The 20,645-nt window shown below is 32.0% G+C and overlaps 1 protein-coding gene across 10 annotated transcripts in view; it reads right to left on the minus strand.

Annotated features, from left to right (window-relative positions):
* Pan3 (poly(A) specific ribonuclease subunit PAN3) overlaps positions 1-20,645 on the minus strand; it is a 162,702-nt gene that overhangs the window by 117,327 nt on the left and 24,730 nt on the right. For all 10 annotated transcript variants that reach the window (XM_078016185.1, XM_078016184.1, XM_005317061.4 and 7 more), the window contains exons 2-4: positions 17,931-18,052; positions 16,385-16,451; positions 14,289-14,359 (exon numbers count right to left, since the gene is read on the minus strand). In XM_078016185.1, the coding sequence (XP_077872311.1) occupies positions 14,289-14,359; positions 16,385-16,451; positions 17,931-18,052 (260 nt within the window). The remainder of the gene's footprint in view (positions 1-14,288; positions 14,360-16,384; positions 16,452-17,930; positions 18,053-20,645) is intronic.

Raw genomic sequence — 20,645 nt, forward strand, 5'->3', positions numbered from 1 at the left:
CTTATTTTCTACTGAAAACTGAACTACCCAGTTAAAGGAAACACCTGATTCCTAAGGAATGGCTTTTTAAGAATTATTTTAATTCTATGCATAATAAGCCAGAGTACAAGGACAGTTACTGTCTTAAGTGAGCATTCAACCTAAGGTACTCAAAGAAAAGAAATAATTTCAAACCAAAAAAAGCCCAATAAACAATAACACAAATTTCATTGCTTTTTTAAATTTCAGTAATTCAAACAAACTTACTAAAATAAATTATCTGCCCAAGAAAAATCATAAATAATGAATACAATAAAGTTATTGAACTATCTTAGTAGTGTTTGTTTATCAGGGGTTTTACACCTGAAAATTATGAGATAATAATTTCTACCATCTTCAACTTTTCATAGAAAATCTGCATTAAACTGTATCTTAAAAGGTATTCACAGATATAAATAGAGATATCTCCACTCTTCAGGGAATACACTAGTACATGCTAGAGAAGGCATCTATTTTAAAACATAAGAGAATCAACGTTTACTTATCTTTCTATCATAAGGTAAAATAAGACTGCTTGAACAAATAAAGTTTTCAAAATAAGATGTCACAGCCAGACAAAATTTTAAAAAACAATGTTATAAAGAAAACCAATTTGAAGAAAATATCTGATTATTTGATTTCTAAATTTTAAAAGCCTTGCAAATAATGTCTATGAAAATTATTCTATGAAAATTAATTCTCCTCTTCATGCGTGAGCCTCAACTAAATTATCTTTGATTAAAGGATAAAAAATAATTAAATATATTAACAAAGCAACTAGATTACCTACCTACTCAATAATTACAATGGGGGATAGAGTTTTGAGACTAAACTAGTTCTACATTTATACAGCCTTGGACCAATCCAGTCAACTCTCTGTCAAGAACTGTGGGTGAAAATAAATATGTACCCTTTGTGGTTCATGCTACAGAACCATATTTTAAGTGAAACACTTTAAAAGCAAGTCATTTCTAGTAGCATAAATCACTGCAAAGAGTATAAAGTAAATGTTTCTATGTTCAAATAAATAATTATAAAACTTTGATATACAATTAAAAAAACAAGCATCTGCTATGTAAAATTTATATTTTAGAAATTCCTCTACCACGCATTACAAAAAAATCACAACTTGCCAAACAGGACTTATACAGGGAGTACCTAAATTCCAATCATACATCTGAATGCAAGAAAATTAAAGCTTTTAAACAGCCCACTCTAATTCAGATTCTTCATAATTCAGACTCACTTTTTGACTCAGTTTTTACCATCAATGTAATTTATTTTCTATAAAGTAGTACATTAAAGACACACATAGGTTTTAAATATGTGAAATGTATCATCCTATCTCCCCAACAATTCTCATTATATAATTATATTTCTTATTTTTCCAAAGAAGAATTCATTATTATTCTCCCTCCATCACTTACCCAAACCTATAACTATCCTAAGGCCTTTCCACTTAAGGAGAAGAGGTCTTCAAACATGTACCATTATAAACAATAAGTTTTTTCAATAAGTGACCAGAGATTAACTAAATACTAAATGAAAAGTTCTAAGATAGTCATATCATTTAAATACTATTATAATAAACAATACAAAATGACATTTAAAAAAGATGAAAACAATAACAGCATTGATGATGAGGCAAAAGGATTACATACAAAAAGAAAAGTATACGCACAAGTCATAGTAATACTTCATCTGTGTGCTCATCTCCAAATCACCCAAGCACTTATTTATCTTTTGAAGACAACATGTATTTTTCAATTAAACAACTAAGAACTATTAATTACTTGGAATCTAATCTCTCTCTCCCGCCCCTCCTCTCTCTCACACACACATACCACCACCCACACCTTTTCCTCAAAGAGAGGATAGAATCTAGACGGTAACACAGATATGCAAACAAAGTACAACTCGCATGATAACATAATGCACAATCAAGGTACCAGAGCACAGGCAAAAGAAAGAAGAATGCCTGAGCAGATTTTGTTTTTTAAAGAAAAAATAAATATGCGTAGACAGGAGAAAAGAAAATCCAAAGAGAAATTTGTACTGTAGACTGGGGAAAATGTATAATGAGAGGCAAAAAGGCACTATAACATTCAGACCACCAAAAGAGGGTCAAGCTTGGGAGCCAAATATGAGGCTTGAAAACAGTAGTCAAACATTTACTGTTTTCCACCTTGTGTCAAGGAGTTTTCACATCCTTCACAGGTAAAGGGAAACTCAAGAAAGCTTATAAATAAAAATTAACAAAATTATACGTGTTTTAGAAAGGAATCCTATGTGGCAGTTTGGAAGAGGAATTGGTGTTGGTAAAACTGGAACAGGCAGACAAATTGTGGACTTAGATAATAGTTTGGTTAGGGTTTATCAACCTCAACCCTACAGGCTTTAGATAATTCTTTGTTGTAGGAGGCTGTCCCTGTCCTCCCCACTAGATACCAGTAGTACCATGGAACCAGTTGTTATAACCAAAAATGTCTCAACATACTGCTAAATGTCCTTTGCTGGTAGAGAACCACAAACGCCCCTCAGAATCACTGGTTTGGGAGAAGGATGTCAATTCCAGGCAATTAAAAAGGAAATAGAGAGCTAAGGTATGATTGTGGAAAGATCTGGTAGGTTAAAAAGAAAACTAATGGTGATTAGCTGAAAGTAGGGGCTAAAGGAAACAGGAAAATCAAATGGAAGATGAGGAAATAAAAGGGCAGACAATTTTTTATACAACATAGTTATTTACTAAAGTTTTCTAAGTTTTCCTGCAAAGCAAACCAAAGCAACAACCCCTTTTTTATTTCAGTTAACTTCCAAAATCCTTACTTAGACCAACATTGAGAATGCAATGATCAAAATAAGAAGGGGATTGATTTTCTTGTTGATCTAGCCTGGCCAGTCCCAACTTGCTAACTATAATGAAGTGGAAGGATTTTAAAATGTCATGTTCTATCGATAACCAGCTTTTCTGATCCACCTCCTAGCAATCAATACTCTTTTCCTATTCTAAAGTATCCATATGTAGCCTATAACTTTTTTTCCTTCTTCCTCTCCACATATGTGTTTAAAGTCTCAAGATTAACTACAAAACAGTTTTCATCTTTCTTTACAAAAATCTAAATGAACCAGTAATAGAGCAAATGAATATAGTTTCAATCTTTTTTAACTGGGAATTTATTTTTTTTAAAATGCCCTCAATCTTGAACAAAAGTTTTAAAGAATAAGAAAAAGTTGAACAATGTATTATAGAGTAGCACCTCAAATTACAATGAACATATGAATCATCTGGGGATCTTGTTAAAATAAAGATTCTGGGCCTGGGGAGTATATTTCAGTAGTAGAACTAGGCCCTGGGTTCCATCCTCAACATTGCATCACCACCACCACCATCACCACTATCATCATCATCAAAGATTCTGACTCAGTAGACCTAGAATGAGACCTAAGACTCTGCATTTCAAAAAGCTCCCCACATTGCAAGAACTACCTAGTGACCACACTTTGAGCTATAAAGTTCTCAAGAATCTAAGGGGGGCGGGGGAAGACCTGGATAAGTAACTAGTGATACAAATGGAAATTGGGTGAACCCTCAAAAATTTGAAGGGATAGGTGTTTAAAAGTTCAACACCCCACTCCTTGCTCCTTTGCAGCTTGACCTAAACACTAAGATCCTTCAGGACCAATACTCATAGCACCCCAAGTCCTGGCTTTTCAAAGACATTTTCTCAATTCTCATAAGACAATTCCAATGGTCAGGACTAAGAGAAGTCTATTCTCATTCCTAAAAAGCAAGGTAAGTCTTTATATTCACTATATCAAAGAAAAGAACAGTAAAAGCTAATTTTAGGACTATTTTAGTTCTGAGGCCTAAATGCACATACATTTTTTTTTCATTCACTTAATATCAGTACAAGCTCTGTTCTTCTTAGAAATACAAATAATCAGTAAGATCTATTCTTTTCCCAAAAAAGTTCAAAGTCTAGCTAAAGAACAATCTATAAAAGCCTCTCATGCTTACATAGAAAATAAAGTTAAAACTGTCAAGTAACAAACCAATTTTCAAAGCAAAACTCTTGAAAACTGCAAAATAGCACATCTCCAAAATGCCTCACATTTTCAATCACATCATTACACATAATAATTCAATCATTAATAAATTAAGCAAAATTATAACAGGACAATAAGTTTCCAATCTCCCGAATTGTAAAAACCCATTCTAAACATCAAAATCAGAACTGTTTCACTATTTTATACTCTGAAACAATAAATGATTTAATGATATTTGATTAATAAAATGTAAAAAATTTTGAACTATCTTCACAAAAATGAAAAATAATGCATATAAAATGTCTTTCTTCAGACAACACTTGATGAATACACAAATTCATTCTTACTCCTTCCCAAAAAATAAAAAATAAAAACTCAGTATCTTTTGTAGAAAACAACAAACACCTACCTCGAGTTACTCCTATGAAGTCCTCACATTAGAAACCTTTGGCATAGGATTTAATATATGTTTAATCCCCAAATAAGCCTGCATTTATTTCACAATGTCTTCTAATTCCAAATAGTCTTCCCTTAGTTAATTAATGTCCTGATATTTTAGCATCTTTATAATTATGAGATTTCAATATAAGATTACAATTCAATTAATGATAAGTAGCTAATCTAAACTCACCAGGGGAAAAATAGATCCCAAACTGATCTAAATCATTTGAATTTTTTAATTAAATAATTTCCATGATCATTAACACAGGGTTCTATCTATACCTAAATTATTCACAAAACATGAACTTTAAAGCCTCCTACACTTAATTTAGAAAAATAAATCCAAACCTAAAAATCTAGTGAATTTTCTCATGACTAGAAGGTTTAAAATTTTTTAAAAATTAAAAACAGGACAGAGCCAGTGGCACATATCTATAATTAAAGCTACTTGGGAGGCTGAGATCCCAAGTTTGAGGCCAACTTGGGCAACTTAGTGAGACCCTATCTGAAAAATCAAAAATTAAAAAGGGTTAGGAATGTAGTTCATTAGTCAAGCACCCCTGATATTTAAATCCCTAGTACCACAAAAATAAAGAGATAAAATTTTTTAAAATAAACAAGTCGGCTTAAAGGATATGCTGTATTTTGTCCCCTCCATTCATTAACTGTGGTCTTTTCATGAAAATATATTCAATTCTTTATGTTTTCCTTGTTTAAATAAAGACAATAGTAGGATGAGCAAGTAGGTCTACAGAAAGTAGGTCACAGAAACCAGATATAGTGGTGCATGCCTGTTATCCCAGCAATTCACGAGGCTGAGGAGGATTACGAATTCAATGTCATCCTGAGTAACTCAGCAAGGCCCTATACAACTTTACTGAGACCTTTTCTCAAAATTTAAAAATAAAATAAAAAATAAAAATAGTAAAGCACTCCAGGGTTCAATTCCCAGCACTAAAAAAAGAAAAAGAAAAAAAGAAAGTAGGTTATAGAAAAATAGACTGTCATTGTTAAATAAATGTAAATTAAAAGATCATTAAAGTTGTGAACCAATACACAAATCACACAAAAATCAGGGGAACTGCTAAGTAAAAATTCATCTAAATTATATTAAATATAGAACATTATTTACCTGCATAAACACAGTTACATTTTTTTAACTGTTGAGTCAGAATTAGGGAAGATTAATATAATCTATGTAGATTTAAGAACCTATAAAACAGTCATTATTTCTGTTCTTAAAACCATAATGCTAAAAAGGATTTTTATGCTGTCAAAAAATAAAGGTGAAATATTCTTACTAAGCAAGACCAAAATAAATTTTTAATCAAACTGCAACTTCCATTTTGCCTTTGAGTGAAACCAGAATATAAGACAGGACAAAATAGAATACTATGCTAAACTTACTAAAATAGAATGAAAATTTGTTGTTTCTTTTTTTAAGTCATAAAAGTTACTTTTACAATAAACTGTCACCTATAACAATGCTTTAAGTTTTTTATTTCAGTTCTTTACCAAAAACAATCATACTAATATATCTACTGGTTTATTTAAAAAACCTTTCCCCTTTGATTTAATTCATGTATGCTTAGGTTCAATCTTGAAATGAAGCAGAATATTTTCAAAAAATGTTCTTTACTATAGTTTATTTAAATTAAGTTGGCAGTTAATGAAAAGTAATCTTGTATACATTCAGAAACAGATAAACATGGGTTTTAAATTGCAGAATTATGAGCAATAGAAGATGTAATGCCTACTATTTGATAAGCACATGGCACTATACCAAGCACTTTACACCCCTTAATGTATTTAATGTGCATAACCCTGTGAGATAGTGCCTATCATTATTATCAACTTTACTGACAGGAAGAGTAAATCTTGGTAGAGGTTAAAATAATTTGCCTATACACCTATAAAAGGTTCCAAAGCTTCTATTTTTTTTTTTTTTTTTGTACAGGGTTGAACCCAGGGGAGCTTAACCACTGAGGCACATCCTAAATCTTTTTATATTTTATTTTGAGAAAAGGTCTCACTGAGTTGCTTAGGGCCTCGCTAAGTTGCTGAGGCTGTCTTTGAACTTGCAATCCTCCTGCCTTAGCCTCCTGAGCAGCTGGGATTACAGGCTTGAACCATCATACCCAGCCCAAAGGTTCTACTCTTAACTGTGGCATCCTGTCTCCAATTCAAAGAAATCTATTGCACATGTTACAGTATTCCTTAATACATTACACTCTCAATATTATCCTAACTATACCTGAATCAATGTCCTTGAATCTAACTGCATAGAAAGATTCAAGAGAAATATCAGCTAGAGATTTCATTCAAAGAAATAAAATTAAAAGGTTTTCCCTCTCCATTTTCGAAATGCAAGAACAAATTTGGGAAATAAAACAGAGCTGGCTAAGTCTACTTCAAATTTGAGCATGTTTCTGGAAGAGAATACTAAACTTATCTTTACTAATTTATTCCCCACACCTCTTTCCTAGGAAAATAAGGATGAACCACCAATAAGTCCAAGCTTTTAATACCAACTATTACACTTTGTAAATGCAATGACCAGAGTGAAGTATAAAGAAGCCACTAGCTAATCTCAGAATAAACTACTAGTTCCTCTGTTCAAGTGGTAAATGGACCGTGGTTTTCCAAACTTCTATTATTATGTAAAAAAAAAAAAAACTAACTCAAATTCTCCAAAGCTATAAAACTAGATGATGACTACAGCTAACAGTTTATATATTATATTAAAGGCATGCAAATTACATTTCACAGTGTTTAAATATGGTAACATGTCAGCCACAATACTGCCAGATGCATCTTTTAAAAATATTTTCTAAAACAAATTTATCTCACTAGTGCTTTTGTAATCAAGCAACCAATAAAACAAGATTCTGTTGATTGAATCCTTCAAATTCTGTCATGAATTTGAAGAAATCCTAATTCAACAAAACAAATGGTCATTGAATACAAAGTACCAATTAAAGTACCGAAAGTACATGGTTACACCTTCTTTGATTAAAAAAATTTATTCTTTCCAAGGCACATCTTTATTTCAGCACAATCCTGGCAAGTCAATCTGTGGACCCTCTTAACAAACAGAAAAAGAAACAACTGTTCCAAACTTCAGTCCTTTTCTATAGGAAATATCACATTGGTAAACAAGTTCCAACCAATGAGAAAAAAACAGATCCAGAGTAGAAATAAACAAGAACAACATTTAAATCTATTAAAAAGTATAGACAGAATACAGCCATTTGTTAAGGGGAATTTATTAACATAGATCCTTAGCAATAAACACAACAGTGAATTTAAATTAATTACATAAAAACAAGGACAGCTCTTTCTATTTAAAATTACTAACTTAGCAGATTGGGAATTATTTTATTTATATTGATTATTTTAATGAAAATGAGCATACTATTTTGTTTTTTATACATATCTTATACAAAATAATGTGTGTTAACATGACATTTCAAATGAGGGCAAATATTAATTACTTGTGAAACTCAAGACCAGAAACAAAATTTAGGTATATTACTTGATTTCTCAAATATTTCATTTCCCAAAATGAGAAAACAAATTCTCACAAAGGAGATGTAGATGACAGAATAAAAAGATGTGCTTTATGAAAGAAATAATTAAGTTTACCATATTACCTGGAACAGAGTAAAAAAATCATCATCAATATAAATAAAATCAAGTTTCTATCTACATGCCATTACATAACAATAAAACCCCCAAAGGATTTTTTACCCCATTTGAAAAACCAACACGAAGCTTCTGAGGAAAGCAAAAAATGTTAGGAGAGAAGACACTTGAACATCTCAAGGTAAATATTCCCGGAGCAACTACAGAACCCAGAGTAGTTATGTAACTCCCACTGGGCAATTTTAATGTACACTGATCCAGATTGAGTAGCAAGAGATGTCTTTAATTTCAAAGCAAGGCTTGAAAGATTCAGGAACATCAGGTATTACTTAACTACCAATGAAAGCTACCATTTATTGGGCACTTCTATGCCCGGCAACATTTAGTCCTCAAATCAATCTACATCATAGGTACTATTCTCACTTTGCAAATGAAGAAACAAAAGGTTGCCAAGTTAAAGACATAAAGATAATCTGTGGAAAAAGTAGGGATTTAAAATTCCAACTGCCTCGCATCAGACCCCAAACTCAAAAACCTCAGCCATTATTCATAATCTACTGGTTGAGTACTATTCCTAATATTTACTCTTTGATGAAAGATGAGGCTCTGAACAAGCTACAGATAGAAGAGCACCCATTGTGTGATTCCTGCCTGGGAAGCTGGACTCCGAGGACTCTATCACTTTTCATACAGAACCCGTATGCATATTTCTAATATTCTGCCTCCATCTGGCTCAAGCTGGGACACTACTCATTTCCACAGCATGGCAAATGGAAGTCAATGAAAGTTTAGTGACTTCAGTAAAGAGTAGCTCTGAGGACTGGGATTCTAGCTCATTGGTAGAGCGCTCCCTGACGTGTGAGGCACTTGGGTTTGATCCTCAGCACCATCTATAAATAAATGAATAAAATAAAGGTCTCTCAACAACTAAAACACACACACACAAATAAAAAGAGTAGCTCTGAATATGTTAACTTAGAATGTCAAACACGATTTTCTACAAAAACATTCCTATACAATATTCATAGGTAAAAGATTAAGTGACATAATAAAATGATGCAGCTGACTGGAAGCCTAAATAGCAAGTAAAATATTAATTCTTTATGAGACATAAAGAACATAAATAATTGTTTTACAAATGAAACTTTGGATTGAAATTTCCTTTTAAGTTTCAGTTATTTTTCAATATTTTTTTTCACTTTCTCCCTTTTTTATTCTTATTGAGATTGGTAATTGGTTTGATTAAAGACCAAATAATTAGCAGGGCTAAGAAAGGATTTACACTCCAAATTGTCAATACTATAATTCTATTAATTTCTCCAAATTTATCTTTCTTCACAAAAAAACTCTAGAAAATACTTTACAGGTTCATTATTATTCCATATCTTGTTGCCTTGAGTTTGGATAATATGAAAAGTTATCTTTCAGAGACTTTAGGGCCAGGCACAGTGGCTCAGGAGGCTGAGGCAGGAAGATCACAAGTTCAAAGCCAATCTCAGCAAAAGCAAGGCACTGAGCAACTCAGTGAGACCCTGTCTCTAAAACAATATACAAAACCAAGGGACTGAGTACCCCGAGTTTAATCCCTGGTTCCAACGGGGGGGTGGGGGGAACTTTTTAGAACAAAATGTCAAATTAATCAGAATATTTTTCCTTGGTAAGTTTAGAGATGGTAGAAAGGAGGAATGGATGTTCTTAAAATAAAGAACAATATAAAGGTGGACCCAAACTGGGTTTAAACAGGAAGAAAGCAGAGTAAGTGCTGCTAGCAAATTTTTCTCTCAAGCAGATAACCCAGAACTGGACCTCCAACATTCACATCACCTCATACATAAGTCACAGCAGATGAACCAATCCCCTTTGGTTCCACTTTTCTCATCCAAAAAAAGTTTAAAATCAAGAATGGAAGAAATGAACATACTTCAGAAATCTATGCCTCCTAAGCCCAAAGAATTTAACTTGTTATTAAAGCCTAAAAAACCTGATGAGAATGAAAATCTGTTAGCCAACTATTAAAAACATGTTGCACATGCACAGTATAGGTTGCATATAATGTAAGCCAACCAAAGAAATGTAAATAATAAGCACCTGAACTTTTGTGGGCCAGGGGGTGGAAGGAAGACTGAACAGAAAATGACTAGGTGAATAAAAAAAGATGAATAAGATCACTAGACCAGAAAAATATTAAAGGAGAAAGTAAGACTGCTAGACAAAAACTGTGAAGACTTCTCATCTGCCTAGGAATTACATCAATATGTGGTGGCCATGAACCACTTCATTTATAAATATCTGTATTTCAACACCCAACTTTTTTAAACAAAGACATTTGTTCCAAAGAGATTTCTTACTCATATTTTTACTGCTTGTATAGATGACATTTCTGATTCATAGAGGCCCTCAAGTCTTTCTTTTTATACAAGTCTTCTCATACCAGTGGTCTGCTTTAATTTTTATCATGTACTAAAGTTTCCTCATGTATTCATCTCTAGTGTATTAACTCTCATTTTAAATGAAACTCAATCATCTCTAGTGTTTCAGAAGCTTACCTCTCCCACAGACTATAAAGCTACAATTCAAATTCTTCCACAATCATTCTTGGCCAAGAATAATTATACACACTTTTTTAAATTATGGGTTTTATCTGTAAAATTATGCTAATATAGGAAATAAAAGAAAAAAAAAATCAATGCTTCTCAAACTTTGATATAAAAGATTACTTTTAAAAGTTTCCTCTATATCATGGTTCTATAATTTGTAAAAATTAATTACTAGAAAAATGATCATATTAAGATGTCAAAGTATTATTATAAAAGTTTTTACATATTCATTTCCTCCTTACAGACAGATAACAAATCATGGACTGAGAGTAGAATTGGCTCTTGAATACTACAAATATGAGACATGTGTTCTCAATACATTACCCTTCAGAAAGTTTTTCACAAACCTATTATTAACAAGACAACTCAGATGAATGGGTATAAACATGTTTGTACTGTTTTTCACATCCTATATTTACTTCAACAAAGTCCTAAAGATACTAAAGCCCTCAGCCACATTTACTTACTTATTTATGACACTCAGAAAAGAATTAAGTTTTTTCCTAAAGCTCTTACCACTATTACTTGTAATGAAGCATAGCTTCTACCTAGGTAGCTTAGCTTCTCCATATTCCTCAACATTCAAAAAACCCAAGTTAAAACAACTTTTCTCAATAATTTCTTATGGATCTGGAAAATTCTCTGCTACTCTGCAGTCACAAGATATTTAAATTGGCACTAAGTAATATGCTGCTGTCTATTATTTTCTAGTAGGTTCATGTAGTACCTCTGCTATTAGATTTGAGGGAACCAGGAAAAACATCAGTCCTTTCTTTTAAATTTTTCATATATCATAAAGTAAAATGCCTACAGTAAAGATACTTGACTGATTTGATCCCAATATGTCACACACCATATAGGCAAAACAAACATAATAGTGAGCACGGGAATTAGCTAACTGGGATTTTAGAAACTAATTTACCTGACAATGTAAGAAAAGGTGCTAAGTATTAGCTAACTACCTGTTCCCTGACAGCATTACAAAATATCACTGAGTAATCATGATAGTCTGCTTAGATAAACCTAAAATTATAATTAAAATTTATATAAACTTATTTTAAAACTCTGAAACTGCATCATTAAACAAACTTTGTGAATTACTACAACAAAAGACAAACAGGTAGTCTCCATATGACTGCAATTCACAATGTATATAACATGCAATGTTCTTATTGCCAAGAATATTTCTAACACCGGGAGATTTTATACCTTCTTAACCATTAACAATTTAAAAACACAAGCAACATTTACCCACAGATACCACATAATACGGTCCACTAATGGAAAAACTCACCATGTCCCTAGTCTGGATACTATTTTAAAAGAAAATATCAAGAGCTACGAATTTCTAGGTAAAGACTGACATAGGAGTGTTTTAAATTTATACAATCACTGCATTTCAAAAATGAAAAACACCAAAACTATTTAGGACATGTTTGTCATCTCATAGGTAAACAAGATTACAGCCTAGAAAGTTAGCTCAAGGTTACAGCGAGTCAGGACCTCAAAAATCACAGCAGGTGCTCACTTCTTATATTAGCCTAATTCCATTAAGATATATGTTAATATCTTTCCAAAGAGGAAAACACATTTATAGTAACATTTCCTTTATTAATTTACTTTAAAGTAAATTTTTAAAATAGGCAATGAATCTTCCCTTTTCTAATCTCTAATGATTTTCACTACTTTTTCAAAAATAAATGTCAGCAGCTTTAAGTCATATATTTCAACTTTAAAATATATTCAGCCAACCTCTCATATTAGAAATACTTTTGTCATTTACCATTCTAGTTTTACTTTCTGCTCATGTATCAGAAATACTACTTATACAGTTAATTATTATTTTTCAAATGAAAAAGAAGCCATTGGGAGATCTCTAAGACAAATTAAGGGTTTTTCCATTTTCCCCCAAAGAGCTCCAGATAACTTGATTTCAGGCTGGATCTGCTTAGAGCATTTTATTGTTTACTTCCATAATAACAGGTTTTGTCTACTGTCCTCTCACTATTGGCAATGGATGTGCTTGTATCCTACTCTTTCACTTCTAACATATAGAATATTTAGAAACTAAAGATTTTCAACTTATGAGAAAAGCCACGTAAAACAAGACTAAATTTATTATTGATGAGACCTTCTAAGAAATCTATAGTATTGGGCTGGGGTTGTAGCTCAGTGGCAGAGCATATGTGAGGCACCGGTTTTAATCCTCAGTACCACATAAAAATAAACAAAATAAAGGCATGCTATCCATCTGCATCTACTACAAGAAAAAAAAGGAAAAAAATCTACACTATTAAACCCACAAATTTTAATCTATCAAGTCTAGTTGCTTAAAGTATTTTCTAGTTACTTTCTTGTTCTCATCCATGTCTCAAAATAGAAAATATCAGGTACATGAGGTGTTAATATGATTACACCTGTCCCCATGATATTTGTTTTGCCTTAAAAATCCAGTCTTCCTGAATTTTTAAAACCACTTTATTGAGGTATAATTGACATATAAAATGTATACATTTAATATATAACTCAATGAAATTGGAAATAAGTATGTTATGAAATCATCACCACCAGTCTCCCCAAACTTCATCTTATGCTATGCTCTGAGCAGATCTTTTCCTAAAGCATTTTAAGTTCAAATCACTTTTTGTAAAATTAATACTTTCATTTGGGATCTTTCTTCTATTACTTAGAAAACAAAATGTTATAACTTAAAAATTACTACAAAGATCTACAAGCTCCTGAACTTCTTTAGCTGCTATTATTTCTAACCAAAAAAGGTTAAGACTACCTTCTCTAGAAGACTAGTGGGTATTAACAGGACTCTCATTAAGACTCAAAGGCATTAAACTATTCATTTCAACTTGCCACAAAATCTGTTCTTATAAAATATCATGAAAATCTGCACATGTTGTATTAACCTCAATTCCAATTAAATTTTCCAGCATGAAAAGGTTTTAAATAGTTGGGCCAATTATAGAATGTTGAAAATTTTAAGTTTCCCTTGTAATGAGTTTGTACTGGGAAAGAATCATTGAAATCTAGACCAAGTACTCAAAACTAAAGTTAAAACATGACTAATATTCTTACACCACAGCCAGCTATAACATTAAGTTAGATGTTATTGGCTGGGTTTGTGGCTCAGTGGTAGAGTGCATGCCTTGCATGGGCAGGCACAGGGTTCGATCCTCAGCACCACATAAATAAATAAAACAAAGATAGTGTGTCCATCTACAACAATTTTTTTTAATTATATTATTTTTTTAGATGCTATCTGAAAAATAAATATAATAAGATAAAGGAGAATGAGCAAAAATAAGCAGCAGAATTTCGGCCTTTCTCACAAATTTTCTCTATACTTTGCATAAAGATCAAATGAAATTCCACATATGAGGTAAGGAAAAAGAATAAAGAAACAGCAAGAAAAACATTTCAGTCCATAAAAGCTCTCCCCCCCTTAAGAAAACACCGATACTATGTAGGTAACAATCCCATCATAACCTATAAATTTCATTAGTTTTACCCAAATTTCAATTAACCTACCTTTCTCCTCTGAGAGATGTTGAGGGCACCAAAGTCATTAAACAAGGATGAAGCAGGTGAACTTAGAGCATCTGGAAGGCAAGTTACATAAGTTTCCACACAGACAACTCAGGTAATCCCTCATATTCCACAATAATTACACTCAGCTTCTCACACATAGTGAATGCTCAAATATTTTCTGAGTGAATGAAACAAAAAATGATGAATACCTCACTCAGTCCACATTTAGTATATACTTATTCAGAAGTTCTACATATTAGGATATATCTGCTTGATTAGGGCAAGAGAAAAATCAAATATAGGGGAAAAAATCTCGATCTTCTCATTGGCAGGCAGTATATTAATGAAGGAAGTATGTCTATGTATAGTAAATGCATGTTTGTGTTCCTGAGATCAAATCCTAAGGAGGATAAAAAGGGGTGGAGGAAGAGCCAATCATACTCTGATCTAGACTTAGATTTAAACACATCATCAAGGCCTTAAAACCATATACTCTACACCCAACTATTCCGTATATTCCCTCACCCCTCACAGCAGTGATGGGGACTAAACCTAGGACCTTGGGCAAGCCAGGCAAGCACTCTACCACTAAGCTACATCCCAAGCCCTTTTTTCTATTTTTTATTTTGAGATAGGGTTTCACTAAATTGCACAGGCTAGCAATTTATGATCTTCCTGCCTCAGCATTCCAAGTTACTGAGATAACAGTTATGCACCACTGAGCCCAGTTCTAGTCCACAGTTATGCACCACTGAGCCCAGTTCTAGACTAGATATTTGATACTCTTACTAAAAGATAAGGTAAATTATTAAGTTTTTAATAATGGGAGTATTAAATGTTTCAAAATACAAACAAAATCCAAAAGATAGGTTTAAAGTTGCATTGTTCTGCAAGCAGCAGTTACAAATAAAATTCTCTTTTCATTTTAAAAATCTGAAGTTTCTGGAAAAGTATGCATGGGATCTGATGAAACAGCTTCTCTTCATTTCTGGGCTTTAGTAAATCACACATATTTTAATATCATTAAATTATCTGTGAAATGCTTATTAAAAAAACAACAAATGCCCTCATTTAAAGGATTCTTAATCTTTAATGCAGTGCATATGTAAGTATATTGTAGATTATATATATAGACTGCTGCCTTCTATCTGTATTTTTAGTCTAAACCTTGATTAGAATTAAAACAAACTTATTATTAAATAATTACTAATGCAAAGAGAAGCAGCATTAGTAACTTTTTATGTAACTTTTTTTTGTAACTTTTACATTTAAGATATTTTTATGTAACTTTTACATTTAAGATATTTAAAAATAGGCATGATTATATCATTCACCATTTGTACTAACTTCGATAACATTGAAAAGACAGCATTTAAACTCAATGAGAATATTAAATATAAAATGATGCAAATAGTTTCTAATATTTTAGAATACTAGAATATTTTAATATTCTTTAATATTAAAATATTGCTTTTTTTCCCATAGCATAAGACTGTAATTTCCAAATAGTGATTGTAATTTGGTATATGCACATAAAATGTCTTTCACAGGATATAATATGCAAATTCTTATTCCCATGATTATTTATAATTATTAACACTGTACTGATACAGAGTAATAACTGTTACATATTTTTAAAAATAATCATTGAACATTTTTTAAGATAGAACACATAAAAAATATCTGGGAATTCTTTATCTAAGACTTTAAAATGTTCATAATTTTTTAAAATAATTTCACTTCTAAAATATACCCCCCAAAAATGATGCAGAGTATTGACAGAGTCCCCTGGAATATAATAATTATTTTTAAAGAAACAAAAGTAGTTAAACTATGAAAATAAATAATAAATTTAATTCATAGTGATTGAGAAGCACTCATTACTAAAGTCTGTCTAATGTGATCTTAATTATTATGTAGATTCATATATATATAGAAAAAAGGAGGAATTTAAATCTTCACAATTACCTGAGTAAGGAGTTAATAGAGAATTTTTATCTTCTACTTACACCTGTTTACAATTTTCAAAATCTCTACAAAGGATATAGTGCTTTTAGAATCAGAAATACACACAAGTAAAAGAGACCACATCTTACCATGGCCTGCATATGGCTTGGCACTGTCGTTTAGAAGGCTTGGGGAGCTGCTACTATTAGTCATCCTCTGAAAAATAAAATATGTATATATAGTGTCATAGAAAAACACAAAACTAAAAGTATTCAACCAATTACGACTGGCCCTCTTTGCCTCTTCCCTTTCAATTCATCCTTCACCTTACTGACAAACTGATCTTCCTATAAATTTTGCTATCTGAATCACAACTATCTAACTCAAAACTCCCTGCAACACAAATGAAAATTCAGCTCACTAGTCAAGTATTTAAATGCAAAGTTAGAGACCTATTTTGAATTGCCATGTCTATAACTTACTGGCCTGGGCTAGTAAGTTAACTCATAAGTACCAAGTTTCCTTTTTGATAAAAATATAAATTTCAATATCCACCCAAGAGGGTGTAAAGTGACTGTAGTAAAGTCAATAAATGCTCTAATATCCTCTCTTAATTTGTATTATCCTTGATACAAGTTTGATAGCTTATATGATCAGGCTACTTATTAATTCTCTAAACATACTTATTAATTCTCTAAACATGTTCTCTGCTTTTCCCATTTACCCCATATCCTCTGCATCCCTCCATTCTGGAAGGCCCTTTATTTCCATAAGTCCTTGAAAATTTTAAGTCAGGAATTCTCAGCTCCAGTTTTAAGTCTATAATTCTGAACTTAGTCACTCAACTTCTTATTCCGTTTCTGCATGATTAAACAAGAAAAGGTCACGTTCTTGAGGTTGTTGAAATGTAAAATATATAAGCACCTGAAATTGTGGCTCATAGGCAACTGAAAGAAGGTACAACTAACTATACATTAAGTTAAACTGCTCATTAAAAAAAAATAAAATCATTCATGTATATGGCTGTGCATGTTTACATAAATGCTTATAATTCAAATGACCCTTAGAGTGCATATTTACAGTAAAACTAAGCTTTTACATAAATAAGTTAAAATCACTTAGAAAAGCATTAGCTTCCTAAACCCCTCAAAGTCAGTCCAACTTGAAATGTAGACAGTTTTGTTTTTAAATATCCTTTGCAATTATGAAGGCCACCCAGTAGTGCATCACAGAAACAAGAAAGAATAATATATACTATTATGGCAGTTTTCCAACTCACAACATTAGAATACTTCCCAATTTTATTCCAATTCTACAAAAGTTTGCCAAATAAATCTATAAAAACAATGTAAACAAATATGTTCTTGGCATTGCATCAGTCACGTGACAAAAGAAAAAGCTAGCAACTAAGAACAAAATGGGAGAGAAAAAAACAATTCAAAGACATTTATATGCCTCAAGTACTGTAGCTTTAAATTTAAAAATTTAAATATTAAATAAAATAAAGCCAGCTATATGCTTCTATACACAAAGGATATTCCTGAAAGAAAGCTTACCTATACCCCACCCATCTCAATGCCTTGTAAAACCTCATCTCACGTTTGAACAATTTAAGATAAACAAAATCTCCAAATGGTCCCCACCCGTGAAATAAACTTCAATGTTTAGTGCAATAGGAAGTCATACTAAGAATACCTGCATCAAGGGGTACTTTGTTTCTACTGGGCTTCCAAAGCCATTGACTCCAATAAAGCTGGTGCTGAAAAAGGAATCTGTGAGACTTGTATCAGTTAAAGCGCCTCCATCCATTCCAGGAACTGAAAGACAAGGAAAATGCAAGTATTTAGAGGACAAAACGTTATTATTTTTCTCTGTTTCTGAATAAGTTTGAAAGTCTCAAATCTCTGCTATACTTATTTTATTTACTAGTTCATAAAACAAGACAAAATCAAATAAGATTTGCTTGGCTACAAGTTAGTAATGCTCATATATCCACTAAAGGACTACTAAGAAATAATTTAAAATCACAGTAATCAATATGTAGGATTTATTTAAAATGCTCCAGGAAAATGAAACAAAACTGGGAGAACAAAGAAAACGGACTAGCAAAGTGTCAATCACTTTTGAAGCTAGGTGCCAGGGGATCATCATAATACCTCTCTACTTTAAGCAAAGTTTAAATTTTTCTATAATAAAACATTGTAGAAAAGAAAGATAATAAAGATAAATAATCCTATGTGTCTATGATATTATGTCAGAAATAGATCTTTCATCTTTTGTCTCCAGTTCCTGGCACACAGATCCTGAAATTCTTGTAATTTCCTAACTTAACATAAGAGGGGTGCTAGGTAAACCTTTTGTTTATTTGTCTGATCCTGGTTCCTGACATAGAGCTCCTAAATTCCTTGGAATTTCCTGGGTAATGGGAGTATCTTTTATTCTAATAAGGTGACTCTTGGAAAGGGTTCCTAGATGAGAGCTGGTCATCAGAAAGACTGAGCCACTACTACAGGCTTGGCACTTTCAGCCCTGTCCCTCATCTCCTCCAGGCAAAACCCATCGGGCCTATGTGATGAAGCCTTCATATAAAGTTCCCATTGGTGGGATTCAAGGAGCTTCCAAGCCTGAAGAGTGGCATTCAACATCTTACAGGGACAAGTGCCCATGCTCAGAAACCTTCTACACCTCATCCTATCTACCTTTTTAACTGACTATTCATTTTTTTTATCCTTTATAATAAACCTGTAAAGGTACTTCCCTGAGTTCTGTGAGCCATCATATCAAATTATCAAACTTAAGGAAGAGATCCTGGAAAACTCCAATTTGTAGCCAAGTCAGACAGAAGTATGAATAACCTGGACTATTTGCAACAGGGACCTGAAGAGTGCAAGGTGGAAAAAGAGGAGGTCAATTTAGTGGAACTGAGTCCTTAAATTGTGGGATATGCACTAATTCTGGGTAATTAACATTTAACTGAATTATATGGCAGTCAAGTGATGTCCAGAGAGTTGGAGAATGTCTGGAGTCAGAAGTGTTGTATGATAGTGCAACAGAAAAAAACAGGAGCTAGTTCTTTCCATTTTTTTGTGTAATAAACACTTATAATGTAAAGTTAAAAAGAAACATTTTATTTATAATATAATGATTGTGTATGCCTACCTACAGACACAGAAATTACAACAATCAATTTATCAAGATATTAACAATCTGTGTTACATGACTGAAGAGGTAGTCTTTCATGATTTTTTGATAGTGTAGTTATTTTCATGATGATAAATGAAATCCATAAGGAAAAAAGTTCCTCCATTCCACCAAAAATCCTTGAAACATCTGTTCTTCACCTTTTCTTAATAAAACAATAAATTCTACTTAATATAACAGCACAATTCCAGAGTCAATTTTTGTATGGCATTTTTATTTCAAATGCTTTTCACTTCAGATACTTCTATTATAAGTGTTTTATTTCAAATCCAAGTTTCTCTTTCCTTCATAGTTTACACAAGCTACAAGAACCATTATTGAACATGCCAGAATTCACAAAATTATAATCTAGGTCATATTTTAAGACATGTTAAGTTCCTTGAAAGCAAGATCCACTAGATCTTTATATGCTCATAAGCATAAAATACTGGTGAAATGAATGAATTAAACTTTTCAAAAGAGAATAAAATCATCCTACAAACTTCCAATTATTTAATAATATCCTATCATTAAAAAACAGAATTTGTCTTGATGTATAACCAAATTTCTGGTAGAGGCTTACATTATATTAAACTAATCTACATTCCTTTCATATACACAGCTTTGAAAGAAAAAACCCTTATGCTCCATACCAGAAACAAATGACTACATTTAACAAAAAAGGGGGAGTGGGAAAAATAATATGTCTAGAAATCAACAGTTACACTTTTTTTTTTAAGTAAACATTCCACACTGAGACTTGCACTTGAGTTTCCTAGTTTTGGAAAATGGAAGTAAGGAAGGGAGGGTGGGAGAGAGGAAGGAAGAAACTGATACTTCAATTTGAAAAATCACTAAGATTATCCTACATAGATTATGAAGATATTAATATTTTTAAAATTAGTAAGAACGGTCACATGCCCTATCTACCATAACTCATCAGATGTTCATGGGATATTTTAAATTTAAATTATATAAATATAAGATATAGTACTGACCTTAGTTACCAAGTACAGATAATCAAGAACTTTTAATTCCTTCAAATCCATATTTTTATAATCAGCTTTAAGTAAACTTTACACATATCTACAGAATAATATTTGTAGTCCACTTTAAATAAATATTTATCCCTAGAAAAGTTTTCTCTTATTGTACATTATATCTCTATATACTATGATCTGAATATTTCCCCAAAAATTCTTAAATTGAAACTTCATTCACATTATAATT

This window comes from Ictidomys tridecemlineatus, chromosome 6 (genome assembly GCF_052094955.1).
Source record: "Ictidomys tridecemlineatus isolate mIctTri1 chromosome 6, mIctTri1.hap1, whole genome shotgun sequence".
Taxonomy (NCBI): domain Eukaryota; kingdom Metazoa; phylum Chordata; class Mammalia; order Rodentia; family Sciuridae; genus Ictidomys; species Ictidomys tridecemlineatus.